We start from the raw sequence: 18,393 nt of genomic DNA on the forward strand, positions 1-18,393 counted from the left end.
TCATGGGATCATAAAACCTGACACATGGAAAAGTGTTGTACACTGGAGATTCACCATATTTGCTGTTCAAGTCTAAACTATGTCAGATTTTTCTCTTTCATGAATAGGGCCCATTTATGAAATTTGTGGATGTCCTAAGACAACCATTTAGCATCTTAGCTATTATGATTCTAATAGTGGATCTAAAGGCAAAATTGAAGGTTTAAATATTGCCCTCAAGGATGGAGATCATATCACATGTGAAAGAACAAATCAGTCAGCAGAGTGATTAAGCTCCGTCAGTGACTACAGTGTGGTCTGATATTGAAATGGTATTGATGGATTTGTCTGCTTAGCACTCCCTTATCTGGGGAGTACTTCTGCCATCCCCTCCATAGCTGGCATGTTAGTACATCCTGACATGCTCCCAGCCATTCAATCATTGCAGGTAGGGGCATTTAACCCAGCTGAGCCAATCCCAGAGTCTTTGCCTAAGGACTATGTAACAAGAACTAAAAAGAGAGTTAGCCTTTATTTAGTGACCAAAGCGATTATCATCGAGGCTGTCAGGGGTCATGTGAAGAAAGTGTGTGTGCAGGCAGAAAGAATAATGAAACCAATAGGCACACAAACACATACACACACAGACGAACATGAAGACACTTGAGCCATTTGAGGTCTTGGTTCTAATGCCTCCTGGGTATTTGATGAAGTGTGTCTAAAATCTTTGACCAAGTCCTTCTCCATGCTAACTCTAGTCAGGGATGGTTTTCAGTTACTTCTAATCAAAAGTGTCCTATAAACAACTGACAATTACTGTTATATTATTGCTAATATCCTATCTAATAAAGAGGAAATATGCTAACTGACCATCACGGCCTCACAAAGATGGTGGCATCCACAGCCAATAAGGAGGGAATATGCTAATTGACTGCCACGCCCTCAAAGATGGTGGCACCCAGAGCCACAAGATGGCAGCGCCCAGTCCCCTCAGCCCTGCCGGGGTGGCAGGCATGCGGCATGGAGTCCGTGTGCCTGCCTCCGGAGTCCCCCAGTCCCCTCAGCCTCCCAGCCGCCCAGGACCGGCCAGAGGCACAGGCAAGCCTCAGATGGCAGCTGCCCAGCCGCCCAGGGCCTCCTGAGGCTCAGGTAACGAGGGCCGGCTGAGGCTTGTGCTGCTGGCAGTGGCAGCAGCAGAGGTGTGATGGGGTGTTGCCTTCCCCTGATCACAGGGTTGCCTCCCGCCCCTGAGGGCTCCCTACTGTCAGAGGGGACAGGCCTGGCTGAGGGACCCCCACTCTAGTGCATGAATTTTCATGCAACGGGCCTCTAGTACCGCAATAAATATCTACTGAGATTCAAAAATGACAGATATCTCAATTCTCAAAATATTATAGATATGTTTCAGATCTCCTGTGAAAGGTGGTTAATTTGGTATATTAATTTTTCTGAAGTTTTCCAAATACTAGTACACATTTATGCTAAATATTTAAGACACACTGAAGATAGAGAGTTAGATTTGCATAATAAACTTTGATTGATCTGGCTTTCAAACAAGAGATTTCAAATTACAGTTTTTCCTCCACTGTATGAAAATAAATGAAATAAGATGAGGCATTCTACCAAGTGCGCTTCTATGGTTATCATTGTTTACCTTTAGTTGCAGCCCCTTTATTTTTATTTTTTAATCTTTGCTTTTGCAAATGTTTTATCATCTCTTTCCTGATTCCTCGAAACAGTCTTATGCGGAGAACTGGTTGGTCCCTATGGCCTGGGCGATGAAGAAATATTTCCTCTTTCAAAGACTATTTTTTGGCCGATGAGAATTGCTAAAGAGGAAGCAATCAAACCTATCTGTGAGGGCTCTGTTCTCCACGGGCGCGCTTCCTGGTTTTAAGACGCTTTCAGATCCTCCAATGAATTGACTTCGATAAAGCTGGATTGCCATTCATTTTTTGAGATCTCGTCTCTCAATCTGTTCACCTTAAGATACCACACCGAAATCATCGTGAAAAGTCAATTCGTTTCTCCCAACAACGAACCAGTCTGCAGTGTTCACCAATGTGACATCAACACTAATCTTACGTTGGTACAACTTAGCTTCATTTATTTTTCAACAAGTCCGAAGTTGCCTTCACTGCCTTGAGGTCCAGGACTTCTCTCCAGGCTCCAGCCAAGGGGCGCGGGCCATCGGCGGTCTGGCGTCCGCCAGGCGCCCCACGTCCCCGGAGGGGAGTCTGTTGGGCGGTTCTGGGACTGTCCCCGCGAGGGGCGCCGAGGGGGGACTGTCGGAGGACGCAGTGAAACCAAAACAGAACTCGGTGATTCCATCAATCACCTCAGAACACTGTGTTTTCCAAAGATAATGCTGCCTTCACAAAGCTACGGTTCTCCAACTTCCACAGAACCTTTCTCACGGCGGGGGACCCACAGCTCCAGGCCGCCGCCCCGCGCGAACTGCCGAGGTTAGGGCGGGCGGCGGCCGCAGCGACTATCTGCTCCCACCACGCCCGCCAGCCCCGCCCCACCTTGGCCAACGCCTCCGCCACGTGCCCGCCTCCTGCAGTCAGGCCGCCCGTGATTGGCTGGTGGTGCTGCCCATTGCGAGGGGAGGGCGCGTCGCCTGCAGGTCGACGATCCCATTGGTCGTGTTGCGGCGGTAGCGCGCGCGGCCCAGGCGAGGAAGGGAAGCGGGTGGTTGCGGAACGGGCGGAGGCTGCAGGTTTCGTAACCGTCGCTCCTCCTCGCTGCGAGGCCTGGGTCGGGTCGGGCCGCGCCGTGCGGGGCCGCTCGGAGTGGAGGCCGCCTGGGGGCGGGCGGGCTGGAGGCGCAGGTAAGGAGGCCGCGGGCGGGCGGACTGGAGGAGGCCGCGGTGGAGCCCGCCGTTCGCGTGGGCGCGGGCCCAGCCCGAGGAGACCCAGAGCGGGCAGGCCCCGCGCAGCCGGCGTCGCGGGCGGCGGCTCCGCGCGGCGTCTGATGCAACCTGCCGGCAACACCCGGCGGACCTCTGAGCTCATCTCTGGCTGCCGCCCAGCGCCCCGGCGCCACCCGCGGACCCCCGCGCTCCCCCTGCCGCGGGCCGGGGACGGGATGGAAGACGAGATGCGCCCCCTCCAGAACCCAGCTCTCTGTGAAATGTGCGGTTGTGACAAGTCCGGCTCGTATTGGCCCCTGGGGATAAAGGGTGTTCCCAGGAAAGCAGGAGGTGGACCGTATCCTATTTTGTGCCACAGGATATTTCCTGCTCCTCCAGAACTGCTCCGTGTGGGGTCGTCGTGAGTTCTGTTCAGTGATGAAGCGGCCTGGGAAAGCAGTTGGTTTTTACGTAGTGACTTTACAGAAATACTATTGTGTCACTTACGGAGCTATAGCTTGAATACCCCGCTGTTTACTAATGAACGTAGGAAAGATGAATGTGCAGCCACCACGAGTTGAATAGAAAAGGGCAAGAAATGAAGCGCTTTTTAGCATGGTGGAGGGAACACAGCAGGAAACAGCTAGCAGAGGTGTCTAAGGTGGAGAGGATGGAATTGCAGGTTTGAGGGGAAGGATAATCGAAGTAAGCTTGTATGTTTTTCTTCAGAAGGTTTAAGTGTTAGTTTTCCTCTTGTCTGAGGTTTACGCTTACTCTGGCATCTTAAAACGTGTCAGTTTCAGAAAGGTTTTAACAATTAGGGGCTGCACAAAAATTGGTAGTTCTGTCTCTGAGCCTACACTCAGTTGAATCCTTATTGAAGAGGTGGTCCCTTAAGTCAGGTAGGATATGTAACTCCCACAAAAGTGTTTGAAGTAAATACTATAAGGGCTTGCTTTACCAAGAAATTCTGCATCCAAGTTTTTGATATTTAAAAGTTAAAATCTGGTCAGCTATTGCCACTTGAGTGGTATTTACGATAAGCGATTCTTAAACGTTAATTCCTTGTTTCTGGAAGAATTTACTGCAAACAAGGTTAAGTAATTACAGGATGCTGATGAGCTGAATAATTTTTCAATTTCTTGATTCCTGCTTCTGGTGGCACACTTGGCTGACTCAGTCATTTTTAATACCTGCCTAAAAAACATGGAAACAAAACTTCATTTTTTAAGAATATCCTTTAAATTCACAAGAGCACATCAGCAAGGTTATCAGATCATGGAGTGGTGGTTTCCTCCCTAGGGATTTTAGCAGCACATGGTGAGTACTTGGTGAAGATAAATAGGACCTCATGGGGACTGAATTTGGACTTATGGTCTAAGATTGCCTCATCTGATCATGCATGATAAATGACAAATGCAGGTAGCCACAATTCCAGGTTTATTGCATGTTCTTCTACCTTTTAGGCTGTCCAGTCCTATCAGTAAAAAAAAAAAAAATTTTTTTAGCCTGTTCTGTATTTATAAACAATGTATGTGTACTGTTGCTTTAATGACATTTAAAAAAGACAAATGAATATACATTTTCTTTTCTTATTTATATTCTCCCTGAAGGGATGTACCCTCCTTCATGGACCCCTGTTTTGGGTCATGAAACAAGCAGTACAACTAAATAGAAATAATTGCTCATTTGGGTGTCTGTTGACTTCGATCACCTTGACTTCACTTGTAGTAAAAGTTGTCACACCTTGACAACACATGCCTAAGAATTTTAGATTAATTGGAAAACAATGGGACTAGGTAGAAATTAATAAAGGTTCTTAACTGAAATGAAGCAAAGACCAGATAAGAATGATGTTCACTGTATATATAGGGGCTTGAGGTAGCAAATGGAACTTTATTTTCCCACAAACCAGGATCAGGTCCAAGATATTAACCCAACACTTTTAGAAAGACCCAGAACTTTAGGTAGTAAGACAATGATATCTTAGTAATACTCTAGATTTAATTGTGGTTATTTGAAGAGATTTTAATGCTAAAGTGTCTTATTTTTATATGTTTATTTAAAAAATGTTTTCTCTTCGCCTTTTGAGCCTATATTCAACAAGTATTTCTTGAGCACCACCACCATGTGCCTAGCCCTGCTTTAGATGCTGGGCCTGAGGAGATGAAGACAGAGTCCTGCCTTTGGGTCTCTAGGTTAGTCTATAGCAGTGGTCGGCAAACTGCGGCTCAGGAGCCTCGATTTGCCGCTCTGTTGACTAATGAGTTTGCCGACCACTGGTCTACAGGGAGACACACTGTAGAGTTGGTATTGATGAAGAAACCAGGAAACAAATTGGACCGAAGCACAAAGAAAAGAGAAAGCAAGGACCATTTAGAGGACTGATGGTGGTTCAGTATTGTTGAGGTGTGAAGTATAAGGGAGCAGGGGCTAGAAGGAGGGTTAATACCTTGGATTTGATTCCATTTGTGGGAGCCACAGAAGAATTTTCAACAAGAGGGTGTGACACACTCAGAATTGAGTGTTAGATTGCTCTGGAGACAGTGGTTGGAGAGGGAACATTGCTAAAGCAGAGGAGACTAGTGCCCTGAGACATGATGTCAGCCTAAGGTAATTCTGTGGCATTGGGATGGAGAGGGATGGTGGGTGTAAATTTTTTTTCCCAGGGTGGGGATAGAATTGTCACATATCAATGATTGAACAGATTTGGAGCAAGGTTGAAACATCTGTAAATAGTTTGGAGTGTAGACCTTCACTGAGGAAATGTGAGTGAATAATTTAATTGGGGGACCAGGGAGGAATATGTGGTGGTGGTAGTGGGGAGGAGGGATGACATGAGGGTTAGGAAAATTCTTGACATGTTTATTTTCCCAAATGAAAGAATTTGATTTTTGTTTTACTCATTCTAACATTATGAGTTTTCAGCGTGTTACTGATTTGAATGAACATTACTTGAATTTAAAAAATGTTACCACTCAGTGTTGGTTTTTAAAAAAATATATATTTTTATTGATTTTAGAGAGGAAGGGAGATGGAGAGAGACATAGAAACATCAATGATGGGAGAGAATCATTGATTGTCTGCCTCCTGCACACCCCTTACTGGGGATTAAGCCTGCAACCCAGGCATGTGGCCTGACTTGGAATCAAACCATGATCTTCTGGTTTATAGGTTGATGCTCAACCACTGAGCCACACCAGTGTGTTGTTTTTTTTTAAAGATCCATTATCTGCAGTAGTGGCTTTCAATCTTCAGTGTCATCAGAATCACTGGAGATCCTATTAAAACAAGATTGCTCAGTCCTGTTCCTGGAGCTCCTGATTCCTAGATCTGGGAAAGCCTGAGAATTTGTAATTCTAACAAGTTCCCAAATGATGATGTTGCTGGTCCAAGGACCACACTTTGAGTATTACTGCTCTTCACTTTTTTCTGCTGCTTCCTGCTTGAATGATTCACATGCGAGGAAACAAGGCGCCACTCTGCTTCCTGTAGACTGAACTCTGGAATAGTATTTGTCCACATAGGAACCAGACTTTCATCTAGGGTTGAATATCCACATTTGAAATAAATGTATTTTTTGCCAATTGTAGGTGCTCAAATGTTTGTGGAAGGAACAAAAGCACAAATGACAGTGTAAACTGTAAAATGTGTAATTTTTAGAGGCAGTTACTTGCTCAGTATAAAAACAAAATCGATAATCTTTTTGGAGTTGTCTTTAAGACCATTTGGCTCCTTTCACTTGGTTCATTTTCCTTAATGCATATCTCTTCACTTTAAGAGCTACTTTCTTGGCTTGCTTTAGTTGAAGGACTTAAAAAAACAACAACAACACATTTTTTTAGTTCTTTTTTATTATCTCCAAATTTCCCCTTCTCACAGTTTTAACAGTTTGATGATTTACTCTTTGTTTTTCAAGCCAAATGGTTCATTTTCAAAACCTCGCCTACTATGTTCAGCATAGTACTTTGCTTGGCAAGATGAGTCAGACTAAGGTAAAAGAGCACTTCTCTATCTTTGGGTACAAAAATGGGCACAGCCCTTGCCCGTTTGGCTCAGTGGATAGAGCGTCGGTCTGCAGACTGAAGGGTCCTGGGTTCGATCCCAGCCAAGGGCACATGACCAGGTTGTGGGCTCAGTTCCCAGTGGGAGGCATGCAGTAAGCAGCCAATCAATGATTCTCTCTCATTGATGTTTCTATTTCTCTCCCTTTCCCTTCCTCTCTGAAATCAATAAAAATATGTATTTAAAGAAAATGGGCAGGAACATCACTGAGGTTGGAGCCTTTAATAAGAGTTTTTAGTGGTTGCAGTTGGTGATGTATTGTCAGTTAGAAAGCATTTTACCATTCTACATATCCCATTGTTTTTGCTGAGTTGACTGTAGAGATTAGCTTTAAAGACTCATAAAAATGTAAGTGGTAAATACAAAATAAAAAAGATAAGATGAACATGATTATGATTGTTGAGATGATCCCAGGTGTTAAATTAGTTCTTAAAAATTGAGTAAAACACCTATGTTCACTTTCTACCAAATAGATAATTATCTGGGGAAATTGTGAAGTGTCCATTATTAAAGATATACTTGAAATAGATATCCATCATGGTTGGAAGGAAGCTTTCTATCTTGCTGTAGTACTGGAGTGAAACAGATGTCCCACTAGCTCAAGGCTGCCTGCGTGGCTTTAAAAACAGTTGAAAGTAATGATATAAGAACTTAAATTTTTTTTTTTTTAGTTATCAAATGATCTTTAACTGAAATATTTTCCTTTGTAATTCTTTATTTTATTGATTTTGGAGAGAGAGGGGGAGGGAAGAGAGAGAAAAATATCGACTTATTCCACTTACTTATGCATTCATCGGTTGATTCTTGTATGTGCCCTGAATGGGCATCAAACCTCCAACCTTGGCGTATTGGGATGACACTAACCAACTAAGCTACCCGACCAGGGCCTTCCTTTGTAGTTCTTAACTAGCTGGGCATTCCATTGCACCACTGTTGATATCATCTATGATGTCGTGAGGGTGGTGGCTATCAACATTGCAGTCCCCAGATTGGGCAGTCCCCAGGATCTCTTTAAGGTTCCAGAGAGTTCTCTAGCTAAAATTGGTGCCACATCTGTTGGGCATTGTTGACAGTCTCATCAAAAGTGGTATTTTCACTGTGCTTAATGTTATTTGCTTCTTTCTGCCTCTTGCTTTGATGATCAGGGTAGATGTAGAAGGTACTACTCAATCTGGGCCTCTGTGTTCTGAATGGTCAGTTTCATTGTAGTCCTCAGACACTTCCAATCACCGGTTGCTTTGGTGATGCCATCACCAACCTTTTTTGGAGTCAGACCCAGGGAGTCTATATTGGGGGCCAGGACAGCCATGGCACTGACTTCCTCACTGGTGTAATTCGAGTATATGATTGTGATCTTGTTGGGGTCGAATTTTGGCAGCATGGGGCACATGGCTGGGTGGGATGAACCTGGATTCTGGATGACTGAAGAAAGGCTTATAGCCCCCCCCCCCCCCCCCCCGAGTCAAAAACCAAAAGGGTTTATGGACTTATTTTATTTTTATTTTTTTTATTAAGGTATTATATGTGTACATATCTTACCATTGCCCCCCCCCCCCCACTCCCATACATGTCCTCACCCCCCAATGGACTTTTTAAAAGCAAAGATTTAAAAAAGCAAACATGCAGACGGTGTTTATACAGAAATGCCTGGCTAAAGGTTTGGGTGAAGCTACTGATGTTACTGACTAAGCTTTTCTGAGGAACTGTGAGATAGTCTCATTTCAGGCATTTCATAATTCTGACTCCAGGTTTCTCCATTATGCAGTTTTAGTTTTGTGAAAAGAGAACAAGGTAGTTTTATGGTCCATAATACTACTTTCTAAATTTTTAAGAATGCTATGACTTCTTGGTGGACATGATTCATTCAGCTTAGGGAGTTTGTCTTGAAGTGGCTTTATGATGATAGGATAGGTATGCTTTTTGACACATCTTGAGACAATTGTAATGACCTAGTTGAATTTATAGTAGTCCAAATATGACTAGTTTTTGAAACTGGCTTCATTTCTGCAGGCAGCACTACAGTTATTTCAGAACTGGCATGTCCTCTGGTTCCTCCGGCAGTGTGAAGTGGGTGCAGGCACTGCAGCTGCTCGGTCTCCCCAGGACTTGCACTTTAGGGCTTTTGTTTTTTTCCTGGTGGTTTTAGTTTGACTGTGTTTAGATGTATTTTTTAATTATGTCAAGAAGAAAACAAACAAACCACTATTAGAAGCATGGTGGAATGGGGAAGAATATTGGGTGTCTCAAAGCTTCTTAATTTATGATTCAAGAAACTAACTTAAGAGAGCTCTGTAAAGTACTAATACTTGAAATAAAAAAAAAAAAAAAAAGCCAAAAACCCCCACCTTTTCAAAATATCCCATAAAACATCCTCTGGGAGAAAAGTCAAGTCCTTGATGACATTCTCTGCATATTGGAATAAGGAACATGCATCGATCCTAGGACAGTATTCTTGATGAATACTGGAGTGGGGGCATTCTGTTGCAGCATTCTATTTTGACTTCAACCAACAATTGAAATGTTCCCCCCTTCCCCCCTTCATTGCAGGTGTCTCTTCTATTATAATTGAACTCAGCTATTCCCTGTTCAAATCAAAATCTCAAATTTCTCTCTGGCAGATTGCCAAGTACTATTAGTTCATATGTGCTGCCTAATTAGTGGTGTTCTTGTGTTTTTCCTCCCATTTTTGAAAATAGTCACAGATGGGCAGTGCCCTCAGGGATTCAGGTAGGCTGCATTTGGCCTTATGGTGTTTCTGTAGTAACTTACCTTTCTCAATAAATGGTTAGACTTTTGAAACATCGGAACAGTTGGCAGTCGCTGTAGACTTTCCCCCGCATAATTAATGTTGGCCTGTTGTTAGGTACATGCAAGTTTATTCTCATTTGATCTTGTCATTTCAAATATTTTAATGCAATTTATTCTTTAACTAGGTACATGTGAAGATTTTTTGGCTGTGTAGAGTGGAAACCTTTGATTGTCCTGCCCTCATTTCTGCCTGTTCTGTGTTGGCAAGAGAGAGTGCCCAAATGAGCAAGATATCGCAGCAGAACAGTACTCCAGGAGTGAACGGAATAAGTGTTATTCATACTCCGGCTCATGCCAGCGGCTTACAGCAGGTTCCTCAGCTGGTGCCCGCTGGCCCTGGGGGAGGAGGTAAGGCTGTGCCTCCAAGCAAGCAAAGTAAAAAGAGTTCACCCATGGATCGAAACAGTGATGAGTATCGTCAACGCAGAGAGAGGAACAACATGGCTGTGAAAAAGAGCCGGTTGAAAAGCAAGCAGAAAGCACAGGATACCCTGCAGAGAGTGAATCAGCTCAAAGAAGAGAATGAACGGTTGGAAGCAAAAATTAAATTGCTGACTAAGGAATTAAGTGTACTGAAAGATTTGTTTCTTGAGCATGCGCACAACCTTGCAGACAACGTGCAACCTAGTAGCACTGAAAATATGACAAGTTCTGATAATGCAGGACAGTAGACTGCACCCCTTCCCAACTTCCCAACTTGTGGCTTGAACATGAAAGGTGTTGACGACCTACACCACTCATATCAATGGCTGAACATTCCAAAGAGCCATTGAAGGTTGTTTTCTAGGATCAGCACTGAAGCGTTAATTAGCTAAAATTGTTAGCCATGTAATTCAAATTTCTGGTTTTAAATGATATTGGGATAAAGAAACAAATTTTTAAGGTATATGGTAAAAAAAAAAAAAAAAATGTCCCAGACCTGGATGTTCTTAATAAATCCTGACTTCCCAAGAAATGCTTTTTTTTAAAGGTTGACAAAAGGAATGAGGAATTGGCAGGTCATGCAGAAGGTTTTGGATTTTAGTGGAAATGGTTAATTGGATTAAGAAAAGTTGAATGCTGTTTGAAATAATCTATTTGTGATTTTATTCTAAATTATGTATTAAAAATCCTTAGGGCTAGAGAAACCAACCACTTTGTAATTTGGAGTGATGTTATATATAACATAAACCTTGGTTTAGCATAGGTCGAACTGTTTCCCCAACAAGTACAGGTTTTTGAGTAGCAGTGTCAGGTTAAGTAAAGAAACCCCATTGCATTTTAAAGGCAGTATGCAGCCATTTGGTTTAAAAATATAACACTTAGGGAGCAAATAGGTTTTTAAGAAATAAAAGTAAAGAATAGTAGAATTATGCTTTTGGGATACCTTTGGGTTATTGGATTGGCATTTCTTAGTGTCCTTTAAAAAAACAACACCAAACAACTCAGTAGTTTAGAGAAACTTATGCACTAAAATTTTAGTTTTTGCAGATGCTAGTAAAGGAAGAATTTTTAAAAAATACCATTTTGACAGCCAAATTAGTAAAGAAAAAGTCTTAGTAGTTTGATCACAGAAGCTACTGATTAGTATTTGGAATAACAATTCAGCAGGTATCTTCACCTGTGTTGAAATAGCTGCCATAGGGCTATGAGTTTTAAAGGCAAAAACTTCTTATGAAGGATTATTTGGTATTTGAACTTAACCAAGTGATTATTAGAAAAATGCATCATCAACTCCCCAAAACTATAATCTAAGAAAACTTGAAAGTATAAGGTTTAACCTTTAATTTATTTCACTTAAATGCATCTTTTTATATTTTTATGATATTTCTTTTTCTAGTTAGCTGTTCTTCCACACTTTTTGTACCACTGCTTCTGTTATTTGTATACTTTTATATCCCATAAATTATTTTAGAAAGAAAATACTGATAAAACTCAGGATATTGACATTTTTATTGAGACAAAAAAATGGCAATCACTCAAGTCGGGAATCTCTAGTCTGGTTTATATCAATGTTGGTAGTTTTCTATTGTCCTTGTCGATGTTTTGTTGTTTTTTTTTTTTAATCAGCACAATTCTAGCTAAACTTGGCTTTGTCGGTTTTTTTTCCCTCTCTCTGTGCATGTGTGTGTTTGTTTTTGTGTGTGTACATGTACCTGGGCTGGTGACAAGAGACTGAGTCCCATCTGATTAAAAAGTTAGTGTTACCAGGTATCTCATTTGAACTTGGTTATTTTTGGCCACATTGCTGTTTCATACTAGGACCTGGGACAATATAACCAGCATGTAACTAAAGTTGTCCCCTTGGATTGGTGGAAGAGTGCTGTCTGTGCTCTTCTCCTGGGCAGAAGACATCACAGTGCCCTGAAACTCAGCAAAACCATTAATGAGGCCATGAGTCCCTTTTGCAAGTGACAGGAGCCCCCTTGTTCCATGAGAGCCACTGTCCCAGGAGGGTTTACTCCCTATAGAGCCAGGAGACAGAATAGGGGCTTCCATTAGGGTCCAACACCAGTTTACTTTGGGTTGGAGTATTGACCTACTGGTAATGGGTGTTTTGAATAACGGAACTAGGACAGCGGTCACCAACCAGTGGTCCGTGGACCACTGGTGGTCCGTGAGGTCCGAAAGGTTGACGACCACTGAACTAGGAGATACCCACAGAGCCTACTGAATCTTTAATAGTTGATCAATGTTATATAATTAACCTAATTGGAGATGCAGTTAGGTCTTGAATCCTTAAGCACCTATAATAGGTGTTACAGACATTTTAATCTCTTATTTACTAAAAAATACCTTTCAGAAATTGATGTCACCATGGAATTAATGGTTACCAGTTATATGAATTGACTTAACTCTTAGAAAAGAAGCTTTAGGAAAATCATTAGGAGTGTGTACTCAATATTTCAAATCAGAACAAAAAATTGGAAATTTGGAAAAATGGGTTCAAGCTTTCTTGTTACTTATGCAAAATTAAAACTTGAGCACAAGCAGTCCTTTGTGCATAAGACAAAAATGTTAACCATTGTCTTGACTATATTACTGAAGTGTTTGGGAATGAAAGTTTTTACTTTGATTTATTAGTATAAAACAGGTTAATCAAGTATAGGGAATGGTAAGTTTAGAGCTTTGGGAACTATAAAATGACTTTTGTAATGTTTGTTCTGTAGGTTACTTGTGAACCATTAGGATTTGATCTGCCTTTGCTGGCAGGTCCAGTCGTTTAGGAATTAAAAAAGCTTCAGTATATAAATTTCTAGCTGTACCCCGAGTCTCCCGGGATGGGTGCTTTCTGATTGGTCTTGGCTGCAGGTGGTGAGATCAAGAGCAGCTCTTTCTGGTGTCTGGCCCCTTTCACTTCTTTGAGGTGTGAGCTAAGATACTTTGGACATTCTTACTAAGAAGTGGTAAGATTTTAATAAAATATGACCGGAAAATGGTCACATGACCAGTCATGAATGAAAGTCTCAAATTTACATTAAAAAGTAGATGTACAATATAATATTTGATGATAAAGGAAATTGTAGTAGTTTTTGGTATTTCTTAATCCCCATTAGAGGGCTTGAAGCTATGAACCTGAACAACCCAATTAGCACTCAAGTGCTTTTTGATGCCTTAGAAATAGGGGGAAAAATTTGTTTGACAAAAGCTAGGAAGGAGAAAGTCCATTCTACAGCTGTTAGACCTGCCTCTCAGGAAAAAGTACTTAACTTGTTCTTTTTGTTCCTGGCTTTCCTCAGTTTGTGCGAATACTCTATTTTTTTAAATATAATTTTATTTCTTTCAATGAATTTGAAATAAAAAACTTTGGAATAATGACTATTTCATTGTGGGTTCTTTATACCAAGAAAATGTCCAAATGTTAAACAGCTCTGAACAGCAGGCAGGTACCCTGCTGTCTCCTGTTCCCAGCCTAGGGCAGGGCTGAGGTGGGGGTTGGAGGGACAAGCAGGGGTATTTTGCCCAAGTTTACATTTTGCTTAATGGATAGGAATATAGTTTTCTATGAATATAGAATGCCTCTTTAGTTATATTCTTTATTACCTAGTCTAACCTAAAAATGTATATTAGAATAGAGAAAGCAATAATGGGTGTTCCCACTGAGACACAGTAATTTTAGTTGTAGGTCCTTACTATTCATCACTGAATATTTCTTGCCACTCCCAGTGGTAGGAAATTTGTTCATAACATAGGAATGTCAAAGTGAGGCTTTTCCCTTAATGATGCAATTTATGGTATGTATATATAGTCTTCGTTAACATGATGCCATGGAGTGTCTATAGAAATGAATGCATAAATATTAAGTCCAATAAGCTGGCTTGAATGTTTCAAGAGAAGATTCATTTAGATACATTTCTTCTATGATTCTTTAATTATTTGTGTCTTGGGAAATATCTACTTATTGCATCTTAATGAAAATTCTAGTACAGTAATTATTTCTATGGATAATATGTCCCATCACATTTTTATGAATTAGTTGTTATTTAGAATCCAGTATCTTGTCTTAGGGAATTTTATGGACATAATTTGTGAAGGTGCCAGCTCTTTTTTATTTTATTTTTAAAATCTTTATTGTTGAGAGTATTATAGAGATCTCTCCCTTCCCGCTCCCCATCCAGTTTCCGCTCCACCCCAGGCCTTCACCCTCCCTACTGTCTGTGTCCATAGGTAAGATCTGTGGTTAATCTCTTACCACCCACCCCCCTCCCTCTGAGATTTGTCAGTCTGTTCCATGCTTTCCATACCTGATTTATTTTATTCACGTTTATTTTGTTCATTAGATTTCTTGTTCATTTATATTTTTAGATTCAATTGTTGATAGATATGTATTTGTTGCCATTTTATTGTTCATTTTTTAATCCCTTCTTCCTCTTTCTCTTGAAGAATACCCTTCAACATGGTTTGGTGGTGATGAACTCCTTTAGCTTTCTCTTGTTTGTGAAGCTCTTTATCTGATCCTCAATTCTAAATGAGAGCTTTAATCTTGGTTGTAGTTCCTTACTGTTAATCACTTTGAATATTTCTTGCTTTTCTCTTCTGGCCTGCAAAGTTTCATTGAGAAATCAGCTGACAGTCGTATGGGTACTCCCTTGTAGATAACTAACTGCTTTTCTCTTGCTGCTTATAAGATTCTCTCTTTGTCTTTAGCCCTTGGCATTTTCATTATGATGTGTCTTGGTGTGGGCCTCTTTGGGCTCCTCTTGTTTGGGACTCTGCGCTTCCTGGACTTGTAAGTCTATTTCTTTCACCAGGTAGGGAAGTTTTCTGTCATTATTTCTTCAAATAGGTTTTCAATATCTTTCTTGCTTTCTTCTCGTGGCAACCCCATAATGTGAATGTTGGTACACTTGAAGTTGTCCCAGAGGCTCCTTACATTATCTTCATATTTTTGGATTTTTTTTTCTTTTTGCTCTTTTGATTGGGTGTTTTTTTTCTTCCTCATATCCCAAATCATTGATTTAATTCTTGGAATCTTCTGCTCTACTGTTGATTCCCTGTAAATTATTCTTTATTTCAGTAGTGTATGCTTAATTTCTGACTGGTCCCTTTTCATGTCTTTGACATCCTCATTAAGATCCTTGAAAGTCTCATGAATATCCTTGAGTAACCTTATAACCATGATTTTGAAGTCTGTACCTAGTAGTTTGCTTGCTTCCATTTCTTTCATTTGTGACATTTCTTTGTCTTTGCATTTTGGCTGCGTCCCTGTGTTTGTTTCTGTATTAGGTAGAGCTGCTATGTTTCCTGGAATTGGTAGAGTGTCCTTGTGTAGTAGGTGTGCTGTAGGGCCCAGTGGCTCAGCCTCCCCAGTCACCTGAGCTGGGCATCTGTGCATCCCTGTGTAGGCTGTGTGCACAGTCTTGTATTTGAGCCTTGATTGCTATTGGTATCACTGGGAGGAGTTGACCTCCAGGCTTATTGGCTGTGAGGACCAGCTGTGACTGCAGTGGGAGAGCTGCTGTACAGGAGATATCCCTGTAGAGCAGGACTTGCTTCAGTGGGGCTTCACTGAGTCTGCCTCTTGGGTGTGTCGTTTGTGGATGTGTAGAGTTGTAATCTGCTATGGTCTGAAGTTGTCCACCAGATGCACTGGCTCTAAGGCCTCCAAGAAGGTGCAAAGTCAGCCACTGCTTGGGGTCACCCACAAGAGCTACAGAGGCATCAACTGACAGCTGCTATTTGTATTTGTATTGGGCTTGGAGGTGCCCAGGCGAAGCCCAGCTGTGAAGCAAGGCAGGCTGGTGCTAGCGCTGGGTCTTGGGCCTTTTATTGATAGGTTTGGGGCATGCTGTCATCAGCTGCAGCTTGTTTGAGAGATTTTAGCAAAGTCTGAAGCCTGAGTTAGGACAGGTCATTCTTATGGAAAAGCTGCTGCAGACAGCTTGGGTGGGGCTGCAAATCAGATGGGGTGGGGTCTTAGGGAATCACCAGGGTGGAGCAGTGTGCTCCAGGCTGATGGAGACTCAGATATGGCTGCTAGTCAGCTCTGGGACAGGGGAGGTCCAACACAGGAACAATGATCCCAGTGAGCACCCCCATCTGGAAGAAAGCCACCCCCAAGTTCCTGCCCTGATGCCAGACAATCTAGTTCCTCCTTGTATGTCTCTGGGTCCTCCAAAGCTGCCAGGTGCTGGGAATCTGAGTAAGATTGTGCACCAGCTCTTTAAATGGAACACCTGGGACTCGAGCAATGTCCCTCATCCATAATCCCTGCTGGTTTTTATAGCCCATGGTTGTGGGGACTTCTCAGCTCTGGAATTCTGGGCTTGGGGACTTGTGTGGGGCTGGGACCCCTTGCTCCTCATGGGTGGCCTCTGCAGAGACGATCTTCCTCCTGATTAAAAAACAGCACATGTGGATGTCGGACAAGCCCAGTCTGAGCCTCCCCGCCTCCTATCAATCTCAGTGTGCTTTCTTCTTTACTTCTCTAGTTGTAGGACTTCCATTCAGCCAGCTTTCAGGTGGTTCTGAATGATGGTTCTGTATTTCAGTTGTAATTCTGATGTGGTTGTGGGAGGCAATGAATACAGGCGCTTATGCACACTGCCATCTTGACCTCTTTTTAAGAGGAAACTGCCAGCTCTTTTTTAATAAAAGCACTTTTAGACCTACTCTTTTACTGCTTCTGAGTATTTGAAGTTCACATGCACTTTACATAAACTCAAAGGAGAACACCATCCTGAATATTCTTTTACGGCAACATGCCCATTCCTCGCAGAGCTCTAGGCTGAAAGCCACGCAGAACTACTTAGAGAATTTGGAGTTGTAGAACTGGGCTTGAGAATGGGGTTGTTAGTGAGACAGTCACATGTTAAGACTTTTTTTTGGAGCTGAAATATCTAAGTCTTGCCACTCTCTTTGAAGTAGCGTAAGAGCCTGATGCCCTTCGATATCACCACCATTCAGTTCTACCTCCTAAATGTCTCTCTTGCACCTGTCTTTTCTCCCTCCCTTCCCAACCTCTGCAGAGCCATCCTCTTCTCTGCTTGGACTTGGTCTCCCTGGACCATTGGATGCTCTCCATACTTTTCCCCATGCACAAAGGGTGAAGTCCAGCCTTCTGGTTGTGTGGCTTTACTTGTTCTTGCTGACTTCATTTCCTTCCATTCTCTGTCACATCACTTTGCTCTGGCTACTGGGCTTTCCCAAGCTCATTATCCTGAGCCACCTTAGGACAGTTTTCCTTAGACTTGGATAGCCTCATCTCTTGGCTTTTCACTTCCAGCCCTCCCTGTTTCAGCCCCCTGGCTTTCTAGACAAGGTGAATCCTGTTACCTTCATGGCCCTTGTCAATGTTTCAGACGCTAAGTTTGTTCATGGTTGTTTAAGATGCAGCCTCTGGAGACCAGTGGCTCTGAGAGCAGGACGCATGTTTTGTTGTTGTTAATTTATTGATGTTAGAGAGAGGAAGAGAGAGAAACATCGGTTTGTTGTTCCACTTACTTATGCATTCATTGATTGCTGCTTGTATGTGCCCGGACCAGGGATTTGAACGTACAACCTTGGTGTCTCCGGATGACACTCTAACCAACTGAGCTACGCGGCCACAGCCAGAAAGCCTGTTTTTATCATACACTGGTACATTGAAGATGCTCGATTATTTATTGAATGGATATGTAGTCCCAGGGTTTTAGAAAGGCATTTAGTGCTATACAGCTTTCTGGAAGGGTCTCTTAAGGTATTAAGTTGTACAAATTTCTGCAGTGGTTGGAGGAGACATAGGGATTGGCTACCTCCTTGGGAATGTGGGGTAGAGCAGGTGGCTACCGCTGGCCATCTGAGAATAGCACCTTCACGTAATGCTCTTTGACTTTCCAACCTGGGCTGAACCAGTCACAGCTGTATTCCCAGTGGCCCTCCTGGACAAAGCATGGAGTTACTGAGATTTCTCCTTGTTCTTTTTTGTCTACTTGCTTCATAATCAGAGAAAACATTTATATGAAATGAGCAGTTTCGGTATAAAATGTCTAAAGGAGAAAGATATATGAATTACTCAGCTAAGTTTTTTAATTAAATGGTTCATTTAGACTTTTAACCTAACTTCAACTGGTTTTATCCTGGGGTGGGGAAAACTGAAACAGACACCAGAATGTGTTTATCACAGGCACAGCTGGGGTAGAGAGATACAGGGCAAACTCAAACTCCTGACATTCAGAAAGGCAATCATTGCTTAACCTGCTCAATCTCACAAATAACTTAGGGAATGT

General features: G+C 42.2%; 1 protein-coding gene across 1 annotated transcript; it reads left to right on the forward strand.

Annotated features, from left to right (window-relative positions):
• The first annotated feature begins 2,679 nt into the window (after positions 1-2,679).
• Positions 2,680-11,752, forward strand: CEBPG (CCAAT enhancer binding protein gamma). The gene is made up of 2 exons (XM_080646011.1): positions 2,680-2,812; positions 9,832-11,752. Exon 2 carries the CDS (start codon positions 9,928-9,930, stop codon positions 10,375-10,377), a length of 450 nt encoding a protein of 149 aa, XP_080502137.1. The 5' UTR covers positions 2,680-2,812; positions 9,832-9,927; the 3' UTR covers positions 10,378-11,752.
• Positions 11,753-18,393: the final 6,641 nt, after the last annotated feature.

The sequence above is a fragment of the Plecotus auritus genome, assembly GCF_963455305.1.
Source record: "Plecotus auritus genome assembly, chromosome: 10".
In the NCBI taxonomy this organism is placed as follows: domain Eukaryota; kingdom Metazoa; phylum Chordata; class Mammalia; order Chiroptera; family Vespertilionidae; genus Plecotus; species Plecotus auritus.